The sequence below is a fragment of the Myodes glareolus genome, chromosome 6, assembly GCF_982192425.1.
Source record: "Myodes glareolus chromosome 6, mMyoGla1.1, whole genome shotgun sequence".
Lineage (NCBI taxonomy): Eukaryota > Metazoa > Chordata > Mammalia > Rodentia > Cricetidae > Myodes > Myodes glareolus.
In genome coordinates, this window is record NC_142031.1 from 10,468,035 (window position 1) to 10,494,302 (window position 26,268).

At 37.6% G+C, this 26,268-nt stretch overlaps 1 protein-coding gene across 1 annotated transcript in view; it reads left to right on the forward strand.

The window, feature by feature from the left end:
* The window catches only part of LOC148121620 (vomeronasal type-2 receptor 116-like), a 31,495-nt gene extending 5,978 nt beyond the window's left edge, over positions 1-25,517 (forward strand). The window contains exons 5-6 of the mRNA XM_087906751.1: positions 7,870-7,993; positions 24,613-25,517. Coding sequence (XP_087762877.1) covers positions 7,870-7,993; positions 24,613-25,517 — 1,029 coding nt within the window. The remainder of the gene's footprint in view (positions 1-7,869; positions 7,994-24,612) is intronic.
* The last annotated feature ends 751 nt before the right edge of the window (positions 25,518-26,268 follow it).

The window sequence follows — 26,268 nt, forward strand, 5'->3', positions numbered from 1 at the left end:
AAATATTCTGCTGTTTAAGCAGTGAATCCATCCTAGATTCACCCAAATATACTGATGGCAGTCACTCCCAAGGTCCAAACCTCCTATTTCAAAAGAGGGAGAAGAAGTATGCTTGAATATCCTGATCACTGGTCAGAGTGGAATGGATCCAACTCTATCAGCCATTTTAATGACAAAGTACCAAGGAACCACAACCTAGGTCAGGCTGTGTTGCTCTGGTTGTTGTCAACCATTTTGACCTTCAAACTCTCTGACATTGACATTCAGACAAGGTGGAAATAAGCTCACATGTCTGGGCCTCTACAATTTCTCCCAATTTAATAATTTTAATAAAGCCAAAGCTTCTGGTATTGGACAAATGACTGTGTCTACCTTAGGTGAATGCTTTCCCTTTTTCCAAACTTACCCATCTTCGGTACATGGTTATAATCATGCATTCCCATGTCTTAGATGCCTGATGTAGGCAGAGGATCAGACCCATCTCTGTCTGATGTGGGGTTAGTGAAGAAGATCGTTTCCCATTCTGTAGGCTTTTATTTTGTCTTGTTTTGGTGTGGGAGAATTATCTGTATTCTGTCAATCATGTATTTTAATAAAACTCTGATTGGCCAGGCAGGAAGTATAGGTGGGAAAACCAGACAGGAAGTAGAGATGATGCAATGAGAACAGGAAAATTCTGGGAAGCAGGAAGCTCCCTCCACCATTCCTGCCCAGACCACTGGAGAAAGAACATGTGAGCTGCCATGCTGAGAAAGGTACTGAGCTGTGTGGCTAACATAGATAATAATAATGGGTTAATATAAGTTACAAGGGTTAACAAGAAGCCTGATCTAATGGGCCAATCAGTTTATAACCTAATGTAGACTCTGTGTTATTTTCTTTGGAAAATAATGGGCCAATCATTTTATAACCTTATGGAGTCCTATGTGTGATTTTCCTTGGGAGTTGCCGGCTGTGGGTACCGGGCAGGACAGAAACCCCCGAAAAGTCGACCCTACATGTTACATTGTTTGCCATATCCTTTGCATTACAAAAGCTTTTCAGTTTCAGGAGGTCCCATTTATTAATTGTTTCTCTCAGTGTCTGCACAAGCACATACCTTAATTTGCTAAATTATGCAATGTGAATAACATTCATTTGCCATAAATGATTAGGAAGTAGTACTCAGAGATTTACATCCTGGTGAGGGATACAGGGAAATTCTGCGAACATATATCACATTACTTAACAATTTGGCAAGCAGCTTTACTTGTTAATCTAAATTGTTTTCCTTAGCTTCAATTATTTTGAAAATGCAGAGCATATGATTGCTCAGCAAGATCAACCTGAGATAAATTGATTTTGTTTTTGGAAATTTATCATCTAAAGAATTACCTTCAAGGAGTGAACCAGGAAGATATAAATGCACTCTAATATACCTTATAAAACATGGCCATTTTCTTTGCTGTACGGAATTTTGAATTTGCTGGATTAATATTTTAACTTGCTTGTTGCTAGTACCAATGCATAGTATGGTTTCTAGGACTTGAAGACCATTAATATATATTGACTGTCAGTCTATAGACTAAATGCCTTATCTCCAAATAGCTAAAACACTATAAAAACAACTCCCAGCTCAAGTGTTTGAGTAAAGGTCAGTTCTTCTCATACTACATGTTCTTCTCCATAAGCAACATATGCTACTTTGCCATTGGAAGAACCATCTGTACAAATTAACATAGCATCCTTTAAGGGATCTTTTGCTACAATATTAGGGAAAAGAAAGGAATATAGTTGTGTGAATTGCAGCAATGGATCAGCTGGGAAAATATGATTAATCTGGCATTCAAATTGACCTTACAAAATTGTTCAAGCATCACTACTTTGGAATAACCAATCAATCTGTTTCTCAGTATAAGGAACTTGATCACAGCAGGTTCTCTGCTAAGATATCTCTTAGATCTTATCCTGCTCTTCTATGCTAACCAAGCAACTGCTTCAAAAAAAAGTGGCGGTTAATACCTTAACTGGTGAAATGAGAATGTTTATTCATAAAAGCAGATTGTCTTGCCATAATTCTTCTGTTGGGTAAGTTTGTAGGTAAAAAACAGTCTTGCCAAGGATTAGCATAATTAACACAACATACTTGCTGTTTCTGTATAGCACACTCTATCTGCTTGTGGACCTCTCTGGCAGGTTCTGTAAGCTATTTAGTAGAATTTGGATCACTGTTCCCTTTCATAATTTCACTAAGTGATTCAAGGTCTTCCATAGGATATTTTAACTAAGGTCTCAGACATCAGAAGTTTTCCTAAAATTTTGTAAACTGTCTTTCTTTTATTATGGAGGCACTTTACTTTTTATTGATATTATTGAGCGGTACACTTTTTCTCTGCTCCCCTCCCTGCTTCTCTACTCTCCTTCAACCCCCACCCAGGGTCCCCATGCTCCCTATTTACTAAGGAGATCTTGTCCTTTTCTACTTCCCTTGTAGATTATATCTATGCAATGTCTCTCTTAGAGTCCTCATTATTGTCTAGGTTCTCTGGGATTGTGATTTGTGAGCTGGTTTCCTTTGCTTTATGTTTTACAATGACTTATGAGTGAGTGCATGTGATAACTGCCTTTCTGGGTCTGGGTTACCTCACTCAATATGATGTTTTCTAGCTCCAGCCATTTTCCTGCAAATTTCAAAAATGTCATTCATTGTCTCTACTGTGTAGTACTCCATTGTGTAAATGTACCACATTTTCCTTATCCATTCTTTGGTCGAGGGGTAGTAAACTTTCTTTCTACTCCAAATTCCAAGTCTGCCTATCTGACAGGCTTAACTTTCCCATTTACATTTTCACAGACACTTGACTGACCTGAAGCTGCAGCTCCCAGAAGCTACTTTTGATGTAGCTATGCTATCAGGGTGGGCACCAGATTCTGAGTTCTGATGAAGCTGGGCTGCGTGGCAGAGTACAAGGCATGCTCTCCACTGCTTGGCTGTGTCCCACGTTGGACTTGTGACCAGCAGGTTCTGGGTTATGATTGTAACATGACAGCCGGCTTGTTGGGGTTTCTGTCCTGCCCAGTACCCCACAACTGGCAAGCCCAAAAAATCACGCACAAGACTCCATAAGAGTATGAACTGATTGGCCCATCAGGTCAGGCTCCTTATTAGTCCTTGTAACTTACATTAATCCATTATCATTATCTATGTTAGCACATGGCTCCGTACCTTTCTCAGCTGGGCAAGTTACATGTTGTCTCTTCAGTGATCTGTGCAGGAATGGCAGAGGAACCTTTCTCCTCCCTAGCCTTATCCTATTCTCATTACTCCGCCTCTACTTCCTGTCTGGTTGACCTGCCTATACTTCCTGCCTGGCCAATCAGCGTTTTATTAAAATACATGATTGACAGAATACAGATAATTCTCCCGCACCATTTCCCTCTTTTTTTTTTTTTTAAACAAAGGAAAATACCCATAGTCCATTTGTTGGAAATGTGGGCGTAGTATTTCAGGCTACTTCCTGCTGGTTGGGGGCGCTGATAATCTTATGGGGACCTAAAGAAAATTTAGAGTTATAATCAAGTCCTGACTGAAGTATCCTGTGAGTCTTGATCATCTCAGGCAGCGCCTTGAATCCGTTTTGGATGTAGAACTCAGACATCTGGGCCATCTATTCCTGTCGGAGATTTTTCAGGTGGCCTCCCTTGGTCAAAGGTGATTTTTCTTAACTCTGAATAAATCCAGAGCCTCTCATTTTCTGTGGAAATAAAAACAAAATCTCTTCTCCAAAGTAGCATACCTTTTGACTTCAATTTTGAAGCAAAGGTATTTTCAAAATATCTATCTTGAATTAATTCAGCAGCATTTATAAACAAAAGTATTTTAGCAACTGTTGCTCTTTCCTCAGCATTCAAACAATTCAAAGAGAGCATAATAACACATAGTATCAAGATTCTCTGTGTATTTTCCATCTTTATGTGGCTTTATTTTAACCTCTATTTCTTTTATTTTTACTTTTACTTTTTGAGACTGGTTCTCTGTATATCTTTGTCCTGGAATAACACTGTAGACCAGGCTGTCCTTGAACTCACAGAGATCCCATTGTCTCTGCCTCCGCAGAACTGGGCTCAAAGGTGTTTGCTACCACACCTTGAACTCACAGAGATCCACGTGTCTCTGCTTCCCCAGTGCTAGGATTAAAGGTGTTTACCACCACACCCTATTTCTCCCTTTCTTTCTTTTTTATTTTTAATGACTTTAACCTTTAGCCTGCATATATTTTTAATACGCTGTAAACTCTTTACAGGTTTTCTTCATCTTTGAACCTCTTTTTACTGTATCTGGTGTATAGGGGCGCAGTTAATCAGGTCTTTCATGGTATAACCTGTCTGCCAGGTTCATCTCAGTCGGCAGTTGAGTGAAGAAATTTTTTGAGGGTGTTCACAGAAACCTTTCAGGAGGGCGTGGTCTATCATACCATATTGGGATAGACGCAATCCACAGGGTCTCATCCTCTGTGAAAACAAAAGAAGAACCTCCTTTCTAAAGTATCATATTCTTAGATACAAATTCTGAAGTCAAGGTATATTTCAGATAGGCATTCTTCATATCTTTCAAAGACTATAGAACATGGCATTTAATGTTTTAATAACTTAGGACTTTTCATGACAATGAGACATGTCTGCTCCTGGCAGCACCAATCTACTTCAAGAGGCAGATGGGCATTGAAGAGGCTCCTTATGGAGTTTGATAGCCATTTTGGGCAAGAAACTGCTCTTGCCTGGACTGTTGTATAAACTGGACACAGAGAACCTGCAGAGAGAGGACTGCTGAACTTGCCTAAAGGTGAGATGATCTTTTGGGGTTCCTGATTCATGAAAGAGTCTGCGAGACATTCTGCAGGACACAGCAGATAGTGACTGAACTGCCTTTGAAATTTCCTGCTTCATAGAAATGTCTGCTGGATATTATGGGCCTAAAGGCCGAAAATGGATGCCCCAATGATACAGAGGAACTTTGGGTGACTGTCCAGGCAGCGAGATGTCTCTGTCATTTCTAAAGTTTTGGAAGTTGCTTACTTCTTGTTTACTTAGGTAATATATCCTTCTGGAATCTTTGATGGAGCTGAAGAATGGATAGTCATAGTTATAGTTCTCCATTATTATGATAAAGATATAGTTATAAATATTGTGACTGTAATTCTTGCTTGATAACTGTTTTGTTATGTGTAATTTTACTATGTTAAAATGAAAGCCTTACTTTTTTGCTTAAACAGAAAAAGGGGAAATGATGGAGGAGGGTTATCTGTCTATTGTGTTATTTTCATTGGTCAATAAAGAGACTGCCTTGGCCCTTTGATAGGACAGAAAATTAGGTAGGCGGAGTCAACAGAATAGATATGATAAGCTTTCGTGTCTGGGTGGGGCACAGTCCATGCTCAGTGGTCTTGCCACCGAATGTGGCCAGCTGGCAAATTTAGCTCTGGTTCTCCGATGCCTGCCATTGTAGCAGCTCTGAGACTGCCAAGGAAGATAACATTTTTAGGCTGATATATCCATGCAGATTTCTTAATTACCTCGGCCTTTTTATTTTAAAATTACGAGAATAGTCCTGAATCTTTTCCTCTTTTAAAAGACACAGATTTATGCATTTAGGCACCTTGGCTCATGGATCAATTATCCTTAGTCATTTCTGTTGACTGACCAGGTTCTGGCATTGACTGTGGGAGGTATATCCCCTCGAATTTTCTGTCTCATGCATATCCTGGCTCCATCACACAGAAGAGCGTGGGTCAGACTGAGCTGGTTATAGTGTGTTTGTGAATGGATTGCCCGAATCTCAGGGGTAACCCAGGTCTTTGTTGGGACACGCCATGTATTCCCTTCATGTTTTCCAACTGCTCAGCAGCTGCAGAGGTTGTGCCTCAATAAGCACAGTTTTGCAGCACTGCCTTGGTGGCAAAGGCATGCCTTGTGCCCTACACGCTTTGGATTCTTTCATCACAACAATACTGGGTGCTGGTGCTCCTGACCACAGCATTGTCATTTTCTGAGGGTAAGTGAGAGCCAACACTTTGGCCTCTTCATGTCCAAGAGCAAATCAGAGGTGGAGGAAGATATCCACCAGCTTAGTAGAGGAAGTGCATTGTTTAAACTATCTACAAACTCTGAACATCTCTGCATTTGTTTATGCATTAGCCCAGCTTTCCTGGCTTTCAAAATATAACCAAGTAAGTACAGATAGTTGAATACAATTTTCTTGTTCCATATATACAATTATTACTTACAAATTTTACTCCCAATATTTTCCCTACCTTCCCTTCCTTTATTATCTATTATTACTTATTTCTGAGTGCTCATCACTCACCTTTCCCCTTGTAGTGCAATTTTCTTCATGCAGTGTCCTTCATGTACTCCCATGTATGCTGGCCACATTTCTGTGCATTTCAGGGTTCACATGTTGCCCCAAATCTTGGCAAAATTTGTCAGAGACCAGCTTTGTCAAAAAATAAAACTTGAAAAGATAGGAACTTGGGGATCAGAAAAGTAAGTAATGAATATGAACACATGAGTAAAAATAATAAAACAGAAAACAGAGAGAAGTGTCAAGAGGGAGTCCCAGTGAATAGTGAAATCCCCCTGCATATAATTTTACTTACAGTTTTATACCCCAACACAACAAAGGAAAGAAAAAAAGGCTTCTTTAACATGATACAAATGACAATTAGAATAGTTGCTTGCTTTAATACTTTTAACCATTACACAATTAATCCATGAGAAATACATTCTATTGTTTAGGCAGTGGACCCACCCTAGTACAAGTATCCTGAAGGCAGCCAGCCACTCCTAAGATCAAACTTTCTATTTCAAAAGAAGGAGCAGAAGTATGCTTCAATATCCTTACCATAGGTCACACTGGAGTGAATCTGACTGTATGAGTTTTATTAAAGTCAAAAAACCCAAGTATCCATACCCTTGGTATGTTGTGTAGTCAAAACCAGCATCTGTAGCCCTGGTTGTTGCCAGCAATATTGACCAACCTCAAGCTTTCTGACCTTTAGACAATGGAAATAAACTCACATTTTTGGGCCTCCACAGGGGAGCTATTGTTAGTAAATAAAATGAGTTTTGATAATTTATGAATGATATGTTCTATTATGGGTTTTAGGAATGTAATAGATAAGAATTCTCCTGTGGGTGGTTTAAGGTGTCTAATTCAAACTTCCTAACTTCAAAGTGGCTTGAATTTTAAAGGAGTTAAGTGCAATGGAGACTTCAAGCTTGATCTGAAGTTACATTTCAGGTAGCCAAAGGAGTATGAAATTTACATTTAATATTCTTTCTCAGAGTGATGCAGAGAGTCATTCTCAGGAAAAGGGACATTTGTTCTGTAGGTTTAACTACTGAGATACATAGCCATTCAGAGAGAAGCAGTGAAATTTCACATGTGCTCGAAGCAAGCCTCACTTGAGCATCAAGAAAACATCCACTGGAGGAACATAGAAGGTTATGAACTATGCAACTAGTGCCATACTCCCAAATGTGCTAATTTCAATGCAGAAACAAATGAGAAAAAAAAATATGAAGACATCAAAGCAGCACAACTCCTAATGTTTAAACAAGAGTGTGTTCAATGACAAAAATTAAATAGAAAAACCAGCTTGCATGCTCTGTAGTTTTTGTCCAGAGTAAACAACTCATTCTTCCTCCTAAATTTTCAGCCTTGTGAAGTTACTCAACTTTATATTAAATTGTTTCTACACATTTATATATTTTGTCATTCTATTAAATGCCAAGTGAAAAGCTTATTGATATTTTTACATGGTAATTTTAAATAGTTATGGAAAAAATAGGTAACACTCCTGATATCAGCATGTTTCTAATTTTCCTCAGATGCCGCCCTCTGTGTGCAGTGCTGATTGTGGTCCTGGATTTAAAAAGTTCAGGCATCAGGGAATGGCAGAATGCTGTTTTGATTGCACTCCCTGCCCAGAAAATGAAGTTTCTAATGAGACAAGTGAGTATTTGCTGCCAAGATAAATCCTTCACCTTTATCATCCACTCTAACATACATGGAGATGATCTAAAAGTCTAAAAGTCTGCTGCTCAATCAAATATATCACTTTTGTAAGTTAGATTTATTAGAATGTGATCAATATCAATGTCCCTTTAAGTCACACCATATGCTATTACATATATCTTTGATTCATGGAAAACTCATGGCATACATCAGTTTTTCAAAGAAACAGTTCTGGTAATCAAACTGAACAGTGAGGAAATTCTAAACAAGGTCTTTTCTAATGATTGTTTAACCTATTTCCATGTATGTGTGTGACCCTACAGACATTTATAGGTATCATGCTCATGTAAGAATCAGGAAGGATCAGAGTAAGTCATCAGATTCACTGAACTCTGTTGTGGGTGTGCTAGGAACTAATTGCAAGTTTTCTGCAAAATTAATGAAAACAAGAATAATTGCTTACACAATGATCAGAAATAGTTGAATATAAGAAAGAAGACTTCAAGCAATATCCAGAGACCCCTTTATCAAAGTAGCAATGTGATTTGTAATCTAGGGAAATATTGATAAGTACTGACACATGATATAGAACATATGAGGAGTCCCACAACAATATTTTTATATAAAGCACCCATTTAATAATGTTATAATTATAGGCAGTTCAGACATCCTCTCCAGTATTTCTAGAAGTTTTAGTTGGCATCAATTTTTTGGGTTCCTGGGAGATTCACTCACACCAGGTTTCTCTCTAACCCCATAGTTGCCCCCTCTAACAAGATATCTCTTTCATGACAGCCTCTCTCCATTGTGTCCCTAAATATGAGTATCTTGATCCCCATATTCCTATCCCATCATCCTCTCCCTGCTACCCACTTCCCCAGTTTGCCCAGATTATCCCATTTACTTCTTCTTCCCATGGAGATCCCTGTGTTCCTACTAGTGTACTCCTTGTTGCCTAGCTTTTATGGGGCTGTGAATTGTTGTTTGATTATTGTTTGTTTTATTTTTACTATCCACTGATGAGTGAGAACATTCTGTACTTACATTTCTGCACCTAGGTTAACTTACTCAGGATGATTTTTTTTTCTAGTTCCCTCCATTTGCCTGCAAATTTCATGATGTCATTTCTTTTGACCACCAAATAATGTTCCACTGTGTAAATGTACCATATTTTCTTTACTTATTTCAGATATGAGGACCTTCTAGGTTGTTTTCAGGCTCTGGCTATTATTAATAATGCTACTATGAAAATAGTTCATCAAGTATCCTTATGGCATGATTCCTTGGAGAATATGCCCAAGGATGGTATCATTGTGCCAGGAAGTAGATTGATTCTCAATTTTCTGAGAAAGTAACAGACTAATATCCAAAGTGACTGTACATATTTGTACACACACAAGCAGTGGTGGAGTGTTCCCCTTACTCCACATTCTCTCCATCATAGATTGTCATTAGCATTTTTATCTTATTCATTCTGACAGATATAAGATGGCATCACATAGCTGTTTTGATTTTCATTTCCCTGATCCCTAAGTGTAGAGGGAGGGTGCTCATTGGTTTCTCAGCATCCAAGGTCCAAAATAATGACACAAACACTATATTAATTGCAACACTGTTTGAGCAATAACTTAAGCTTATTTCTAGCTAATCCTTACATCTTAAATTAATCCATTTCCATTACTTTATATTTTACCACAAGGCTAATGATTTTTCTGGTCAGGTACCAGGGTATATATCTCCTTTGGCAGCTACATGGCATTATTTTTACCTTGCCTTCTTTTCTCCACTATCTCTGCTCGGAATTGACATATTGTTCTATTCTGCCCTGTCATAGGCTAAAGAAGCCTCTTTATTAACCAATGGTAATAAAACATTTACAGTATACAGAGCAGAATTCTACATCACCTCCTCTTTTCTGTATAGTTAAAAAGAAAGGTTTTAACTTTAACATAGTAAAATTGCATATAACAAAACAGGTATCAAGTAAGAATTACAGTTGCCATAGTTATATCTACCTTATCTTTTATGATAACTAAGGAAAACTATAATTATAATTATCTATTGTACAACTTCATCCATCACCCCAAAAGGAAGTAATATTACCTAAATTAATAGGAAGTGCATTGTAAGCAACTTTCAAAACTGTAAAATTGACAGAGATAATTGACTGCCTGGACAGTCACCCAAGTTCTTCAGTAATTGTGCAAAATCGATTTTCAGCCTACAGGCTCATAGTATCTGGCAGACTTCCATGAAGCAGAAAATTTAAATGTCTCTTATGCCTTGTATTGATAAAGTTCATCAGTTTCTTTTTTCTGTTTCCTGTAAAATGTCTGGCAGTCTTTTCTATGAAGCAGGAACACTAAAGGACTGTCTCACCTTTTGTTGGTTCATCAGTCATTTTCCTGTGAGTTTGCAATGCCAGTTCATACAGCATATCATCAAGTATTCCAGGCAAGAGTAGTTTCTTGCCCAAGTGACAAACGAACTCCATTAGTAATCTCTTCAATGCACATAATCTTCTTGAAGTAGACTGGTGTGTCCAGAATCAGATGTGTCTCATGGTTGAAAGAAGTCCTAAGTTTGTTAAAACATTTAAATGCTATATTCTATAGGTCTTTGAAAATTGAGAAGAATACCTATTCACATGAAATATATCTTGATACATGTAGAAAACCTAACTAAGATGACTACAACTTGACTATTATAGATACTATCTATTAAGGTATATATTTTTTTAAAGTAATTTTATTAAATTATAAAAGTTTCCATTTCCGCCACTCTTCCCAACACCCTCCCACTCTCCCCACTCCCTCTCCTCCTCCCTCTTCGTCCCTTAGGTCAGTCAGGGTTTCCTGCCCTGTGGGAAGTTCAAGTTCCTCCCCCCTCCCTCCAGGTCCAGGAAGGTGAGTATCCAAACAGACTGGATCCCCAAAATCCAGTATATGCAGAGGAAACAAGTCCCAGTGTCATAGTCAATGGCTTTTCAGAAAGACTTCGGGTCAGCCACATTCAGAGAATCCGGCCAAATTCTGTGCTACTGGGGTTCTACCTAGGAAGTGGTCTCCTGTGCCTATGTCTTGTAGACTACTTCCCACTTTCTCTTCTATCAGGTTCAAAGTGGTCAGATTAATGTTGATGTCTTTAATCCATTTGGACTTAAGTTTTGTGCATGGTGATAGATATGGATCTACTTTCATTCTTCTACAGGTTGACATCCAGTTATGCCAGCACCATTTGTTAAAGATGCTTTCCTTCTTCCATTGTATACCTTTAGCTCCCTTGTCAAAAATTAGGTGTTCATAGGTTTGAGGGTTAGTATCTGGGTCTTCTATTCGATTCCATAGGTCGACTCCTCTGTTCTTATGCCAATACCAAGCTGTTTTCAATATTGTGGCTCTGTAATAGAGTTTGAAGTCAGGGATAGTAATGCCTCCAGAAGTTCCTTTATTGTATAAGATTGTTTTGGATATCCTGGGTTTTTTGTTTTTCCATATAAAATTGATTTTTGTTCTCTCAAGGTCTGTGAAGAAGTTTGATGGGATTTTGATGGGGATTGCATTGAATCTATAGATTGCTTTTGGTAGAATTGCCATTTTTACCATGTTGATTCTCCCAGTCCAAGAGCAGGGGAGGTCTTTCCATTTTCTGGTATCCTCCTCAATTTCTCTTTTCAAAGGTTTAAAGTTCTTGTCAAATAGGTCTTTCACTTCCTTTGTTAGAGTAACCCCAAGATATTTTATGCTATTTGTGGCTATCGTGAAAGGTGATGTTTCTCTGATTTCCCTCTCCGCTTCTATATCCTTTGTGTATAGGAGTGCCACTGATTTTTTGGAGTTGATCTTGTATCCTGACACGTTACTAAAGGTGTTTATCAGCTGTAGGAGTTCTTTGGTAGAGTTTTTGGGGTCGCTTATGTACACTATCATATTGTCAGCAAATAACGAAAGTTTAACTTCATCCTTTCCAATTCGAATCCCCTTGATCTCCTTGTGTTGTCTTATTGCTATTGCTAGAACTTCAAGCACTATATTGAAGAGGATTGGAGAGAGTGGACAGCCTTGTCGTGTTCCTGATTTTAGTGGAAAGGCTTTGAGTTTCTCTCCATTCAATTTGATTTTACCTGTCGGCTTGCTGTATATTGGTTGTATATTGCTTTTATTATATTTAGGTATGATCCTTGTATCCCCAGTCTCTCCAACACCTTTATCATAAATGGGTGTTGAATTTTGTCAAATGCTTTTTCAGCATCCAATGAAATAATCATATGGTTTTTTTCTTTCAGTTTATTTATATGATGGATTACATTGATAGATTTGCGTATGTTGAACCATCCCTGCATCTCTGGGATGAAGCCTACTTGATCATAATGGATAATTTTTCTAATGTGTTCTTGGATTTGGTTTGCTAGTATTTTATTGAGAATTTTCGCATCGATGTTCATGAGTGAGATTGGCCTGTAATTCTCTTTCTTGGTTGTGTCTTTGTGTGGTTTTGGTATTAGGGTGACGGTAGCTTCATAAAAGGAGTTTGGCAATGACTCTTCTGTTTCTATATTGTGAAATACATTAAGGAGTATAGGTATTAGCTCTTCCTGGAAGTTCTGGTAGAATTCTGCATTGAAACTATCTGGTCCTGGGCTTTTTTTGATCGGGAGATTTTTGATAACAGCTTCTAATTCTTCATGACTAAGAGGTCTATTTAGATTGTTCACCTGGTCTTGGTTCAACTTTGGTATATGGTGCTTATCTAAAAAAAAATGTCCATTTCTTTTACATTTTCCAACTTTGTGGCATATAAACTTTTGTAGTAAGATCTAATAATTCTCTGAATTTCCTCTGTGTCTGTGGTTATGTCCCCCTTTTCATATCTAATCCTATTAATTTGCAAGTTCTCTCTCTGCCGTTTGATTAGTTTGGATAGGGGTTTGTCAATCTTGTTAATTTTCTCCAAGAACCAGCTTTTTGCTTCATTGATTCTTTGGATTGCTTTCTGTGTTTCTATTTTGTTGATTTCAGCCCTCAGTTTGATTATTTCCAGTCTTCTACTCCTTCTGGGTAAATCAGCTTCTTTTTTAATACAGCTTTCATGTGTGTTGTTAAGTCTCCAATGTGTGCTTTCTCCGTTTTCTTTAGGTGGGCACTTAGTGCTATGAACTTTCCTCTTAGCACTGCTTTCATTGTGTCCCATAGGTTTGAATACATTGTGTTTTTGTTTTCATTATCTTCAAGGAAGACTTTAATTTCTTTCTTTATTTCTTCCTTGACCCAGGGGTGATTTAGTAGTTGACTGTTCAACTTCCATGAGTTTGTTGGCTTCCTGGGGGTACCATTGTTGTTGAATTCTAATTTTAATCCATGGTGATCTGACAAGACACAGGTGGTTACTAATATTTTTTTGTATCTTTGGAAGTTTGCTTTGTTACCAAGTATGTGGTCAATTTTCAAGAAGGTTCCATGAGCTGCAGAGAAGAAGGTATATTCTTTCCTATTTGGGTGGAGTGTTCTATAGATGTCTGTTAAGTCCATTTGATTCAGTACCTCCAATAAATCTCTTATTTCTCTGTTAGGTTTCTGTCTGATTGACCTGTCCATTCGTGAGAGAGGAGTGTTGAAGTCTCCTACTATTAGTGTGTGTGGTTTGATGACTGGCTTGAGTTCTAGAAGAGTTTCTTTTACATATGTGGGTGCCTTTATATTAGGGGCATAGATATTCAGGATTGAGACTTCTTCCTGATGAATTGTTCCTGTTATGAGTATGAAATGTCCATCTCCATCTCTTCTGATTGATTTTAGTTTGAAGTCGATTTTGTTAGATATTAGAATGGCCACACCCGCTTGTTTCTTAGGTCCATTTGCTTGGAAAACCTTTTCCCAACACTTTACTCTGAGTAGGTGTCTGTTTTTGTGGTTGAGGTGTGTTTCTTGTAAACAGCAGAATGTTGGATCCAGTTTTCGTATCCAATCTCTAAGTCTGTGCCTCTTTATAGGTGAGTTGAGTCCATTGATATTAAGTGATATTAATGACCAGTGATTGATGACTCCGGTCATTTTTTGTGGGGGGTAGTAGAGTGTATGTGTTTTCCTTCTTTGAGTTGTGGTTGTGAAGGGTCGCTAGATGTCTGAGTTAATGTAGGCAGTGTTGGGAATGTTGGATTCCTTGGGTTGTGATTTTTCTTCTAATATTTTCTGTAAGGCTGGATTAGTAGCTACGTATTGTTTACATTTGTTTTTATCCTGGAATATTTTGTTTTCTCCGTTGATAGTGAACAATAGCTTGGCTGGGTAAAGTAGTCTGGGCTTGCATCCATGGTCTCTTAGTTTCTGCAGTACCTCTATCCAGGACCTTCTGGCTTTCATGGTTTCCATCGAGAAGTCTGGTGTAAGTCTGATAGGTTTACCTTTATAAGTTACTTGACCTTTTTCCTTTGCAGCTCTCAATATCCTTTCTTTAGTCTGAATGCTTTGTGTTTTGATTATTATATGACGAGGGGATGTTTTTTTCTGATCCAGTCTATTCGGTGTTCTGTATGCTTCTTGAACCTTCATAGGAATATCGTTCTTTAGGATGGGAAAGTTTTCTTCTATAATTTTGTTGAGTATATTTCCTGGACCTTTGAAATGCAATTCTTCTCCTTCTTCTACTCCTATTATTCTTAGATTTGGTTTTTTTATTGTGTTCCAGATTTCCTGAATGTTTTGTGATGAGAATTTGTTGGATTTGCTGTTTTCTTTTGTCAGAGTGTTTAATTTCTCTATGGTGTCCTCAGAGTCTGAGATTCTCTCTTCTATCTCTTGTATTCTATTGGTTATGCTTGTTTCTGAAGTCTCTGTTCGTTTACCTAGATTTTCCATAGCCAGCCGGCCCTCGGTTTGTGATTTCTTCATTGACTCCATTTCAGTTTTCAAATCTTGAACTGTTTCTATTACCTGTTTGATTGTTTTTTCTTGGTTTCCCAGAATTTCATTTACGGATTTACTCATTTCTTCAAACTTTTTGGTATATTTCTCTTCCATTTCTTATTCATTCCTCAATTTTTTTGTTATACTTATCTTCCATTTCTTTACGGCAGATTTTCACCTCCTGTTTAAGTTCCTCTATTATTTTCATAAAGAAGCGCTTAGAGTCGATTTCTTCTATTTCTTCTGGAGTAGGGTGTTCAATTCTTCTAGTTTCGAGCTCCCTGGATTCTGGAGATGTCATGTTGCCTTTCAGCTTGTTGGAGGAATTCTTGCATTGGCGCCTGCCCATCTCGTCCACTCTGGATGAAAATCCTCAGCACTTTCTGGATATAACTCCTCAGCACTCCCTGGGTAGGACTTCACAGCACTCTCTGGATAGAGCTCCTCAGCCCTCTCTGGGAAGAGCTCCTCAGCTGTGCAACAGGGCTAGCTGGTCTTCCTAGGACCCAGGAGGCAAAGGGCCTGCAGCAGTTGGGGGAGGGAGAGGTCCCTTGGAACACCGAAGACCCTGTTGCAGAAGCTGGGGGGGGGGCTGTGCTCTCTTCCTGGACAGGCAGGCTGTCCAGGCGAGCACCCACTCACCTCTCTGGGAAGAACTCCTCAGCACTGCAACAGGGCTAGCTGGTCTTCCCAGGACCCAGGAGACAAAAAGTCTCATATTAAGGTATATTTTAAATTATATATTTCATTTTTAAATAAGCTGCACAAATATGATACTCTAAACAAGAGCAGAAATAAATATAATAAAATTTACCTTAAATTTGTATCAATAAAGCAAGATCCATACCAATGCAAAGTATTCATCTCGATATCATATCCCCTTTAAATGTAAACAAATATTTAGGGAATTAGGGTGTGGTTTTCTCCAAATTTCATCCTGCCTGCTTTTTGTTTGGCAAAGTAATTTTGATGGTTTATGGAGACCTATGAGAATGTCTGGGTCCATCAAACCACATTATTCTGGAAGGACTCCACAGGTTCTCATCCTCTGTGAAAACAAAAACAGAACCTCTTTTCCAAAGCAATATATCTTTAGACCAAAATTTTGAAGCCAAAATATCTTTAAAATATATATGTTAGCTTGGCATAGCAGCTCATACAATGAAATGTCTCTGTACTTAGCTCATTCACAATCAAAAATTCAAATAAAATACAATAATATGCATAATCTGTACTCTCTGTGTATATTCCATTTTTATGTGCCTTATTTTTCTTACATTATTACTTTTTTCCAGAAGTTTACTATTTATTTTATTATCCTTACTCCTTTGATCTATGACTGTACTCTTATATATTATAATCGTCTATACTCTTTCCTCTCTCTCTCTCTCTCTCTCTCTCTCTCTCTCTCTCTCGCTCTCCCTCTTTCTTGCCTACATACACTTATCCAATGATTTCACATATTTAGAGGTGTTTTGTTTTCTGGATTTGTCTTTATTGCATAACTGTAATAATATCCTGATGGATCACATTATAAAATGCTATGTAGCATGCCAATGAATAAGGATGTTTTGCCTTTAACTCTTCCCAGTCCACCATGGTGGAGGTCTGTTTAGCATGACTCATAGCCCTATTTTCAGGCATACAAAGGGTCGATGTTGCCATTAAGCAAGTAGCAGTCTGATCACAAACCTCATTTAAATGTTCCATAGCTGGAACTCCCAAAAGAGTCACAGCCGCTTGTACTGGTGAAAGAGGAAGCCTACTTCTAAAGAAGCCATGGAGGCTTCCCTGCAACTGCTGAGTCAGGGAGATCTCTCTTAGAGTAACCACGGTGCTACTGCCTGCTGGAAACAAACAGAGCTCATCTAAAAAAATGTGACTAGAAGAATCCGTTTTATATTTTGTGTCTAGAACTCCTTTCAAAAGCATGCTCATGTTTTATATGAATGTAGTCAGCCTAATGTTGGGCGTCAATCTGTAGAAGGAGACTGCTCATTCATTTCCTGGATGCTAAGAACAGAAATAGTCACACAGAAACTGTATTATTTGCAATACCATTTGGCCCATAGCTTAGGCATATTTCTAGCTAACACTTCCATCTTAAATTAACCCATTTCTACTATTTTATATTTTACCACGAGTTTCATGATTTTACTGGTAAAGTTCTTGGACATCTGCCTCCTTCAGCAGATACATGGTGTCTCTATGACTCTGTCTTCTTTTCTTCTCTATCTCTGCTTGGAATTTACTCCTTGATCTATTCTGCACTGTCACAGGCCCAAGCAGCCTTTTTATTAACCAATGGTAATAAAATGTATTCACAACAAATAGAGAAAAAAATCCCACATCACCATAGAAGGTTGAAAAATCCCTTAAATGTATCTCCTGCATTTAAGATTTTTCTGCTGAAAATCCTCTCTTTGTGTCTGCATTCTACTTTTAAAAGAGATTATTTGGTCTTTTGAAGTTTAGCTTCTTGACTATTTATATATTTTATAGGTTATCCTTCTGTTTCATGTGGGGTTGGTAAAGATCTTTCCTATTCTGTACACTGCAATTTTGTCTTATTGATAGTAAGTATCCTTAGCTTACAGAAGCTTTTCAGTTTCAAGAGGTCCCATTTGTTAATTGGTGATCTCAATGTCTGTGCTACTAGTGTTATAAAAAGAAATAGTGTCCTGTGCCACGTGTTCAAGGCTACATCCCACTTTCTCTTCTATCAGCTTCAGTGTAATTGAATTAATGCTGAGGTCTTTGATTGACCTGGACTTGAGTTTTCTACAGTGAAATAGATACATATCTATTTACATTTTTCTATGTGTCAAAATCTAGTTATAGCAGTGATACTTATTGATGATGCTTTCTATTATGCTGTATGATTTAGGCTTCTTTGTCAAAAATCAGGTATTTATGGGTGTGTAGATTCATGTCATGGTTTTTGATTCAATTCCATTTATCCACATTTCTGTTTTTATGCTAATATCAAATAGTTGATACTATATTTCTAAAGTAGATTTTGAAATCAGGGATGGTTTTTGATTCAATTCCATTTATCCACATTTCTGTTTTTATGCTAATATCAAATAGTTGATACTATATTTCTAAAGTAGATTTTGAAATCAGGGATGGTCACACCTCCAGAAGCTCCTTTAGCTTTCCTGGGTCTGTTGTTCCATATGAATTCTAGTATTGTTTTTCTAAAATCTGTGAAGAATTTTGTTGGGAATTTTGATGGAGATTGAATTGATTCTATAGATTCCTCTTTCTAAAATTTCCAATATAACTATGTTAATCCAACCAATCCATTAACATGGGAGATCTTTCAATTTTTTTCTCTTTCTGCCCCCAGATACTTTATATTCTTTGTGGCTATTGTAAAGGGTCTGTCTTCTCTGTTCATTTATCAGCCCACTTACCATTTGTATAAAGAGAGACTACTAATTTTTTTTTAGTTAGCCTTGCATTCAGTCATATTACTTAAGGCCTCATCAGATGGAGGAATTCCATGATAAGAATTTTTTGTGGTCACTTGTGTATACCAACATATCATCTTCAAATAGAAAAATTTGATTTCTTCCTTTCCAATTTTTATCCCTTTGATCTCCTTGTCTTGTCTTATTGCCATAGCTAGAACCTCAAGGATTATATTGAAGAGATGTAGAAAGAGTGGAGAGTATTGTCTTGTTCCTTATTTTGGTGATATCACTTTGAGATTCTCTTCTTTTAATTTGATGTTGGCTTTAGCTTCATTTTAATGCATTTTTAATATTTAGGTATGTTCCTTGTATCCCTGATTGTTGTGTGCTCATGTTCCTTGTAAAGATTTGCTATTTGCATTGGTTTAATAAAATACTGATTGACCAGTAGCCAGGCTGTATATATAGGCAGGCCTACTAGACAAGGAGAATTCTGGGAAGAGGAAAGGCTCAGTCTCTCGTTACCAGTCACAAGCGGAAGAAGCAAGATGAGAATGCCTCACTGAGTGAGGCACCAAGCCACATGGATAAACATAGACAAGAATTATGGATTAATTTAAGTTGTAAGAGCCACTTAATAATAAACATGAGTTACTACGCCAACCAATTTATATTCATATAAGCCTCTGTGTGTTTTAAATCCCTGTGGAACCAGGAAGGACAGAAACATATCTACACCTGATCTCTCCAGATCATGTATCATGACAGAGTATTGAATTTCATCACAGGGCTTTTTTAGTATCTAACGAGGTGATAATGTGGTTTTTTTCTTTACATCTGTTTGTATGGTAGATTACTTTGACAAATTTTCATATGGATTTTTTTTTGGGTTTTTTGAGACAGGGTTTCTCTGTGGCTTAGGAGCCTGTCCTGGAACTAGCTCTTGTAGACCAGGCTGGTCTCAAACTCACAAAGATCTGCCTGTCTCTGCTTCCCAAGTGCTGGGATTAAAGGCGTGCACCACCACTGCTCGACTCAGAGTTTCATATGTTGAACCACCTCTACATCTCTGGAATGAAGGCTACTTGATCACAGTGGATGAGTTTTTGCGTGTTCTTGGACTCATTTTGCCAGTAATTTTTTAAGTATTTTTGCATCAGTATTGACAAGGAAGCATGATCTCTAATTTAATATCTTTGTTGCCTCTTTCTTTGGTTGGTTATGAGGGTAACTATGGCAAAAAAAAAAGAATTTGCAAAAGTCCTTCTGTTTGTATTGTGCATAACAATTTAAAGAATATTTGTATTAGCTCTTTGGTGAGTTTCTTAAAGAATTGTGCATAGAAATCATCTGTCCTTGGGGTGTTTTGTTATGGGAGATTTATAATGTCTGTTGCTATTTTCTTACGGTCTTGATTTAATTTTGGTATGTGGTACCTATCAACTAAGGTTTTTTATTTCTTTTAGATTTTCCTTTATTTTGCAATAAAGGTTTTTGAAGTATAATCTAATGATTCTCCATTTTCATTTCTGACTTTGTTAATGTAGATATTCTATCTCTACCTTTTGGTTGGTATGGATTAGGGTTTGTCTATCTTGTGGATTTTCTCAAAGAAAATACTCTTTGTTTCATGGATTCTTTATATGGTTCTCTTTGTTTCAATTTTATTGATTTCAGCCCCACATTTGATTATTTTCTGTCATCTACTCCTTCTGCTTGAGTTTGCTTCATTTTGTTTTATAATTTTCAGGTGTACTATTAATTTAATAGTGTAGGATTATTTTAAGTTTTTATGTAGCCACTAAGTGCTCTGAGGTTTCCTCTTAGCACTGCATTCTTAGTGTTCCATAAGTTTGAGTATGTTGTGGATTCATTTTCATTGAATTCTAGAAAGTCTTTAACTTTTTTATTTCTTCCTTGACCCAGCAGTGGTTCAGTTGAGAGTAGTTCAATTTCCATGTGTCTACATATATTTTTCAGTTTGTGTGTCTGTTGAATTCTCACTTTACCCCACAGTGGTATGATATAATACAAGGTTTATTCCACTTTCTTTGTAGCTGTTGAGATTTTATCACAACCAACAATGTGTAAATTTTAGAAAAGATTTCATGGGGTTCTGAGAAGGATATTCTTTTGTGTTTTGGTGAAATATTTCATAGTAGTTTACTAAGTTATTTAGAGTCAAAACATCTGTTAGTTCCCTTCTTTCCCTGTTAAGATTCTGTGTGACAGTCCATTGGTGAGAATGGGGTGTTTAGGTCTTCTAATATTAACATGTGGGATGTGATGTGTGATTTAAGATTTAAGAATGTTTCTTTTTCAAATATCTGTGCCCTAGTATTTAGGGGATAGATGTTCAGATTTGACACTTCATCATGATAGATTTTTCCTGTGATTAAATATGAAATGTTCTTCTTCATATCTTTTGATTAATTTTAGTTTGAATTCTATTTTGTTAGATATTAGGATATTTATATCAGCTTGCTTCTCACATCCATTTAATTGGAAAAACTTTCCCTAACCCTTTACATCAAGGTAATGTCTATCTTTGGAGTTTAGGTGTGTTTCATGAATGGAGCAAAAGGATGGATCCTACTTTTAAATCCGTTCTCTTAGCCTGTTTCTTTTTATTGTCAATTTGAGTCCATTGATATTAAAAGATGTTGATGACCAGTGCTTATTAATTCTTGCTTTATTTTGGCTTTGGTGGTGGCAGTAGTGGAGGTAGAGTGTGTATTTCCCTTCTTTGAGCTTTATTAATTGTGAGATATATATTGCCTGTGTTTTCTTGTAGCTAACTTTCATGGGTTGGAGTTTCTCTTCTAGCACTTTCTGAAGTGTTGGAGTTGTAAATAGGTATTATTTAAATCTGGTTTTCTTAAGAAATATCTTGCTTTCTTCATCTTTGGAGATTGAAATTTTTCCTGGGTTTAACTGTTTGGGCTGGAATTTGTGGTCTATTAATTTCCATTAAACATCTGTTTAGGACCTCTGGCTTTTAGGGCTTCTATTGAGAAGTCAGGTGTAATTCTGATTGATCTGTATTCATATATTTCTTGGCCTTTTTTATTTCCATTGTTTAAAATTCCTTCTTTATTTTGTGTACTGTTTGGTTATTATGTGGTTAGGGGACTTTCTTGGTCTAGTTCATTTCATGTTCTGTAAGCTTCTTGTACTTTTATGGTCATGCCCATGTTTAGTTTGGGAATGTTTTCTCCTATAATTTTATTCTCCATATTTCTATGAATATGTTTCTCTGTCTTTGAGCTGTGATTCTTCTCCTTCTTCTTAGGGCTGATCTTTTCATGTTGTCTCTGATTTCCTGGATATTTTGTGTTAGGAATTTATTGGATTTTACATTTTCTTTGACTTCTGAATCCATTTCTTCTATTGGGTCTTTAAGTCTGTGATTCTCTTCTATTCCTTGTATGCTGTAGGTGATTATTAAATCAGTAGTTTCTGTTCACTTATCCAGATTTTCCATTTCCTGAATTCCCTTTCTCTGTATTTTCTTTATTGTTTCTATTTCAATTTTAAAGTCTTGAATGGTTTCCTTCACCTGTTTATTTGCTTTTTTCTTTATTTTTGTCTCTTTTAGAATTTATTGACTTCTCCTAATTTTTTGTTTGTCTTTTCTTCAAATTCTAAAGGGAATTTTCATTTTCTCTTTGAGAGCCTTTATCAACTTCATAGTGTTATATTAAGGCTGTTTTCTAGTGTTTCAGCTGTACTGACATTTTCAGGTCTTAATGTTGTAGGATCACCAGTGATCCAATATTGCTTTTTTAGTTGTTGAATGAATTCTTGTTCTGGCATTTGCTCATCTCTTCTTCCAACATGTGTGGGTTATGTCTGTGCCTAAATAGTCTGTGCTTCTAACTGGTATAGTTTGTGTCTCTGACTCTTCTTCCAGATGCTGTGGTTTGCATTTGATTCTCTATTGTCTTCTAGATATACAGGACACTACTGGCCATTGAGGAGATGTTCAAATACCTGCTTGTCAACTGATGGGGACTGCACCACAGCAGTGAAACTCCACCAGTGTTAGGGACAGGGTCCAGCTATCTTGCTGATGTTTTTTCCAAATGATATGGCTTTTAGCTGTGCCTATATAATGTTCTGGCCTTGCAGAGGAGGGCTGACCACAAGGAGGATGTTCAGGGATGTGGGGTTTTGTGGTGGAGTGGGTCTTGGAAGGACAGAATCTAATGTGTAGCAGTAGTTTTGGTGCAGCCTGGGGTCTGGTCTCTCATCTGCTTTTCAACTGGTAGGGAGGCACCAAAGCAGTGGAGTTCCACCAGTGGTTAGAGCATTGCCAAGGTGCCTTGCTGGTGCTGGAATGGGATTTGGAGAAGCATGATATATGCCTGGAGTTTTAATTAGGCTCTGAATTTTGAGATGGTCCAACTTGGAGACTGGTCACTTACCTGTTTATTTTTGATGGGTGTGGTTTGCAAATAGGTTGATGTAGACTGTTGTTGACATAGGTTTTGTGTCATGCCTGATCCCACAGCTGTTCGGTCCCAAAGAGGCACACAGAAATATACCTGAATTATAAACTGATTAGCCTAATAACTCAGAATGTCTTATTAGCTAATTCTTCCAAATTATATTAACCCATACTTCTTATTTGTGTTAGCCACATGGCTTCTTACCATTTATAAGTGAGATATTCTCCCTGTGCACCCTCTGCTGGGTGATGACTACAGACTGAGCATATCCTCCTGCCAGAATTCTCCTATTTTGGTCACCCTGCTTATACTTCCTGTCTGGCGATTGGCCAATCAACATTTTATTAAACCAATAGAAGACACGAGTCTTTACAGGGTACGACACTATTGTCCCACAGCAGACCACTGGCATTAAGAGAAATGCCTGCATATGGGGAGGATGGTCAGGTGCTTAGGGTTTGGTAATGAAGTGTGTCTTGGAGGGAAAGGACTCAGTGTGTGGCAGGAGTGGTGATGTAGCCTGGAGGCAGGTCTCTCACCTGCTTGTCAGGTCTTGAGGACTGCCAGGTTTCTGCTTCGTTGAATAATACTCAGGGGAGCAACAACAATACTGTCAATGATGACAAAACCAAGGCATATTTAATTAATTGCTTTACATTTTCAAACATCAAAATTATCTTTATCTAGCTTTCATTCCTAATTTTCCCCTCTAACTTACCCCATAAAAACTATATTACCCCCATATTCATGAGCTCTTTTAGTAGGTTACTTGTACACACATAAAACTTAAGGATTCTGAAGGGACTCTAGCCAGTCCAAGCGTGGCAAACATGTTCCTAGCAAACCCTGTCCTTCTCTTGCCTTGATATAAACCATTAGATTACTAAGGTGTCTTGACTATAATTTGCCACCATAAGTTCATGGGGAGTGGTCTTCTTAGGAGAATTGGCCTTGTTGGAAATGGTGTCATCTTGTTGCCTGAAGAAGGCCCATGTGGAGAGAGTTTGAGGTCTCATATATTCAAACCACATGCAGTATCTGTTTACTTCCTGTTGACTATGGTTCAAAAAATATGAATTCAAATCTCCTTCTAGAGCACCAGGTACAACTGCATTCAACCACATCCCACCATAATGATAATGAATTGAACATCTTAGTTATAAGATACTCAATTAGATGATTTGCATTGAAAAGTTGCCATGGCTATCATTTCTCTTCAAAGCAGTATAAGACCTAAGACCATGACATTGCTAAAGCTAGCCACTGAGTTCCATTGCCTTATTCAGTCACATCGCTCTCCTGAGATGGATTATCATTGTCCAGCTATCAATGAATGAAGTCAAACTAGCAAAAATTACCTTGTGACCATCCCAGTTTAACTAATAATAAAATTAAACACTTCATCATAAAATGGGGTAACCCTTTTACATTTATAAATTGCCATTTTAATACACTTTGTGTCTGTTTCTATTCTGTCAATAGGAAGATCTCAACCCTCCCTGCACAATTGCACAAATATCCCGTGCTCCTCTCCTTTGTTCCTTTCTCTTCTCCCACATCCTCTATCTCCTAAATTTCTTCTAGAAATGTCTGTGCTTTCCTTGAAACATAAAATATGACATCATTAACAAGCATTTATTAGACAATATAATGGTTGTCTGGTTTCATTCCACTAAGAGCAATGAATGCATACTATGGAATGGAAGCATTCCAACGCAGCAATATCTTTCAACTACCTCCTGGGGAAAGGTGCAGTCATTGCAATGTTTCTCAACAAGCATATTTAAAATTTCCAGTCAAGAAAATTCTCAAGCTGCACTAATCATACCCTTTTTCTCCATCAGATGTGGATCAGTGTGTAAAGTGTCCAGAGGACCAGTATGCCAATGCAGAACAGATCCATTGCATTGACAAAACTGTGAGCTTTTTGAGCTATGAAGACCCCTTGGGGATGGCTCTGACCTTGATAGCATTGGGCTTCTCTGCACTCACATCTGTGGTTCTTGGGGTCTTCATGAAGAACCATGACACACCACTTGTGAAGGCCAATAACCGGAATCTCAGCTACACCTTGCTCGTCTCACTCATTTTTTGTTTTCTTTGTCCCTTTCTTTTTATTGGCTATCCAAACACAGCTATGTGCATCCTGCAGCAAATCACATTTGGAGTGGTATTCACTGTGGCTGTTTCCACTGTGTTGGCCAAAACAGTTACTGTCCTTATGGCTTTCAAAGTCACAACACCTGGAAGAAGGATGAGATACTATCTGATTTCAGGGGCACCCAACTTCATCATTGCCATCTGCACCCTCATCCAAATTATCCTCTGTGCAATTTGGCTGGGAGTTGCTCCTCCATCAATTGACCTCGATGACAAGAATTACCATGGCCACATAATTGTTGTGTGTGACAAGGGCTCAATTACTGCATTCTACTGTGTCTTGGGATACCATGGCTCCCTTGCATTAGGGAGCTTCATTGTGGCTTTTTTGGCCAGGAATCTCCCTGACACATTCAATGAAGCCAAGTTTTTGACATTCAGCATGCTGGTGTTCTGCAGTGTCTGGGTCACCTTTCTTCCTGTCTACCATAGCACCAAGGGCAAGGTCATGGTGGCTGTGGAGGTCTTCTCCATCTTGGCCTCCAGTGCAGGCTTGCTGGGCTGTATCTTTATCCCCAAGTGCTACATAATTTTGTTAAGACCAGAGAGAAATTCTATTCAAAAGTTAAATAAGAAAACATCTTACTGAAGTACCGTTTCTGAAGTTAAAAGTGACAGCTGTAGTTTTGGTTCAAAACCACCTGTTATGATGCATTGAGAGATGTATTCATGAACTAGTGACTTTCACTGTTTCTTCTAATAAGGATGCCTAGAAGTGACATATACACTACTTTTATGTACCTTGTAAACTTCTCTTGTAAACTTCTACTCAACCAATTAAGTTCAACTCCTGGCTATTGGACATTACTGCCAAGTCAATACTTTTTCTTTCTCTAATATACAATAAGGTTTGAAATAAACTCATAATCCTTTAATTGATATCAGAGTGAATGTGTGACATTGTCAGCCATTGAGTGCTGAGATTAAAGACTCAAATGCTCCATCACTACACTTTCTCCCAAGTAATAGAGGTAATGCTCCTATTTCCCTTTAGAAAAGTGCAGGTCTCCAAGAGACAACCAGCACACAGAGAAAATTATAGAGTGAGACAAGGAAATAGGACATCTCATTAAGTGTTTCTCAGTCATTTGAAATTTTCCTTTAGAGGATTCTAAGTTTATTTCTTGGCCAAATTTTATAATTGTATTATTTGTTTCTTGATACATAGTCTCTTGGTTTCTTCATATTGTTTTGGATATTTTTCCTCTGTCACATTTGCAGTTGGGAAAAACAATTTCTCATTCTTTAGTCTGCCTTATTGCAGCTTTTCCATATTGTGAGTCTCTATTTATTAATTGTCAGTCTTAGTCTGTACACTTCCAATATTCTTTTCAGAAATT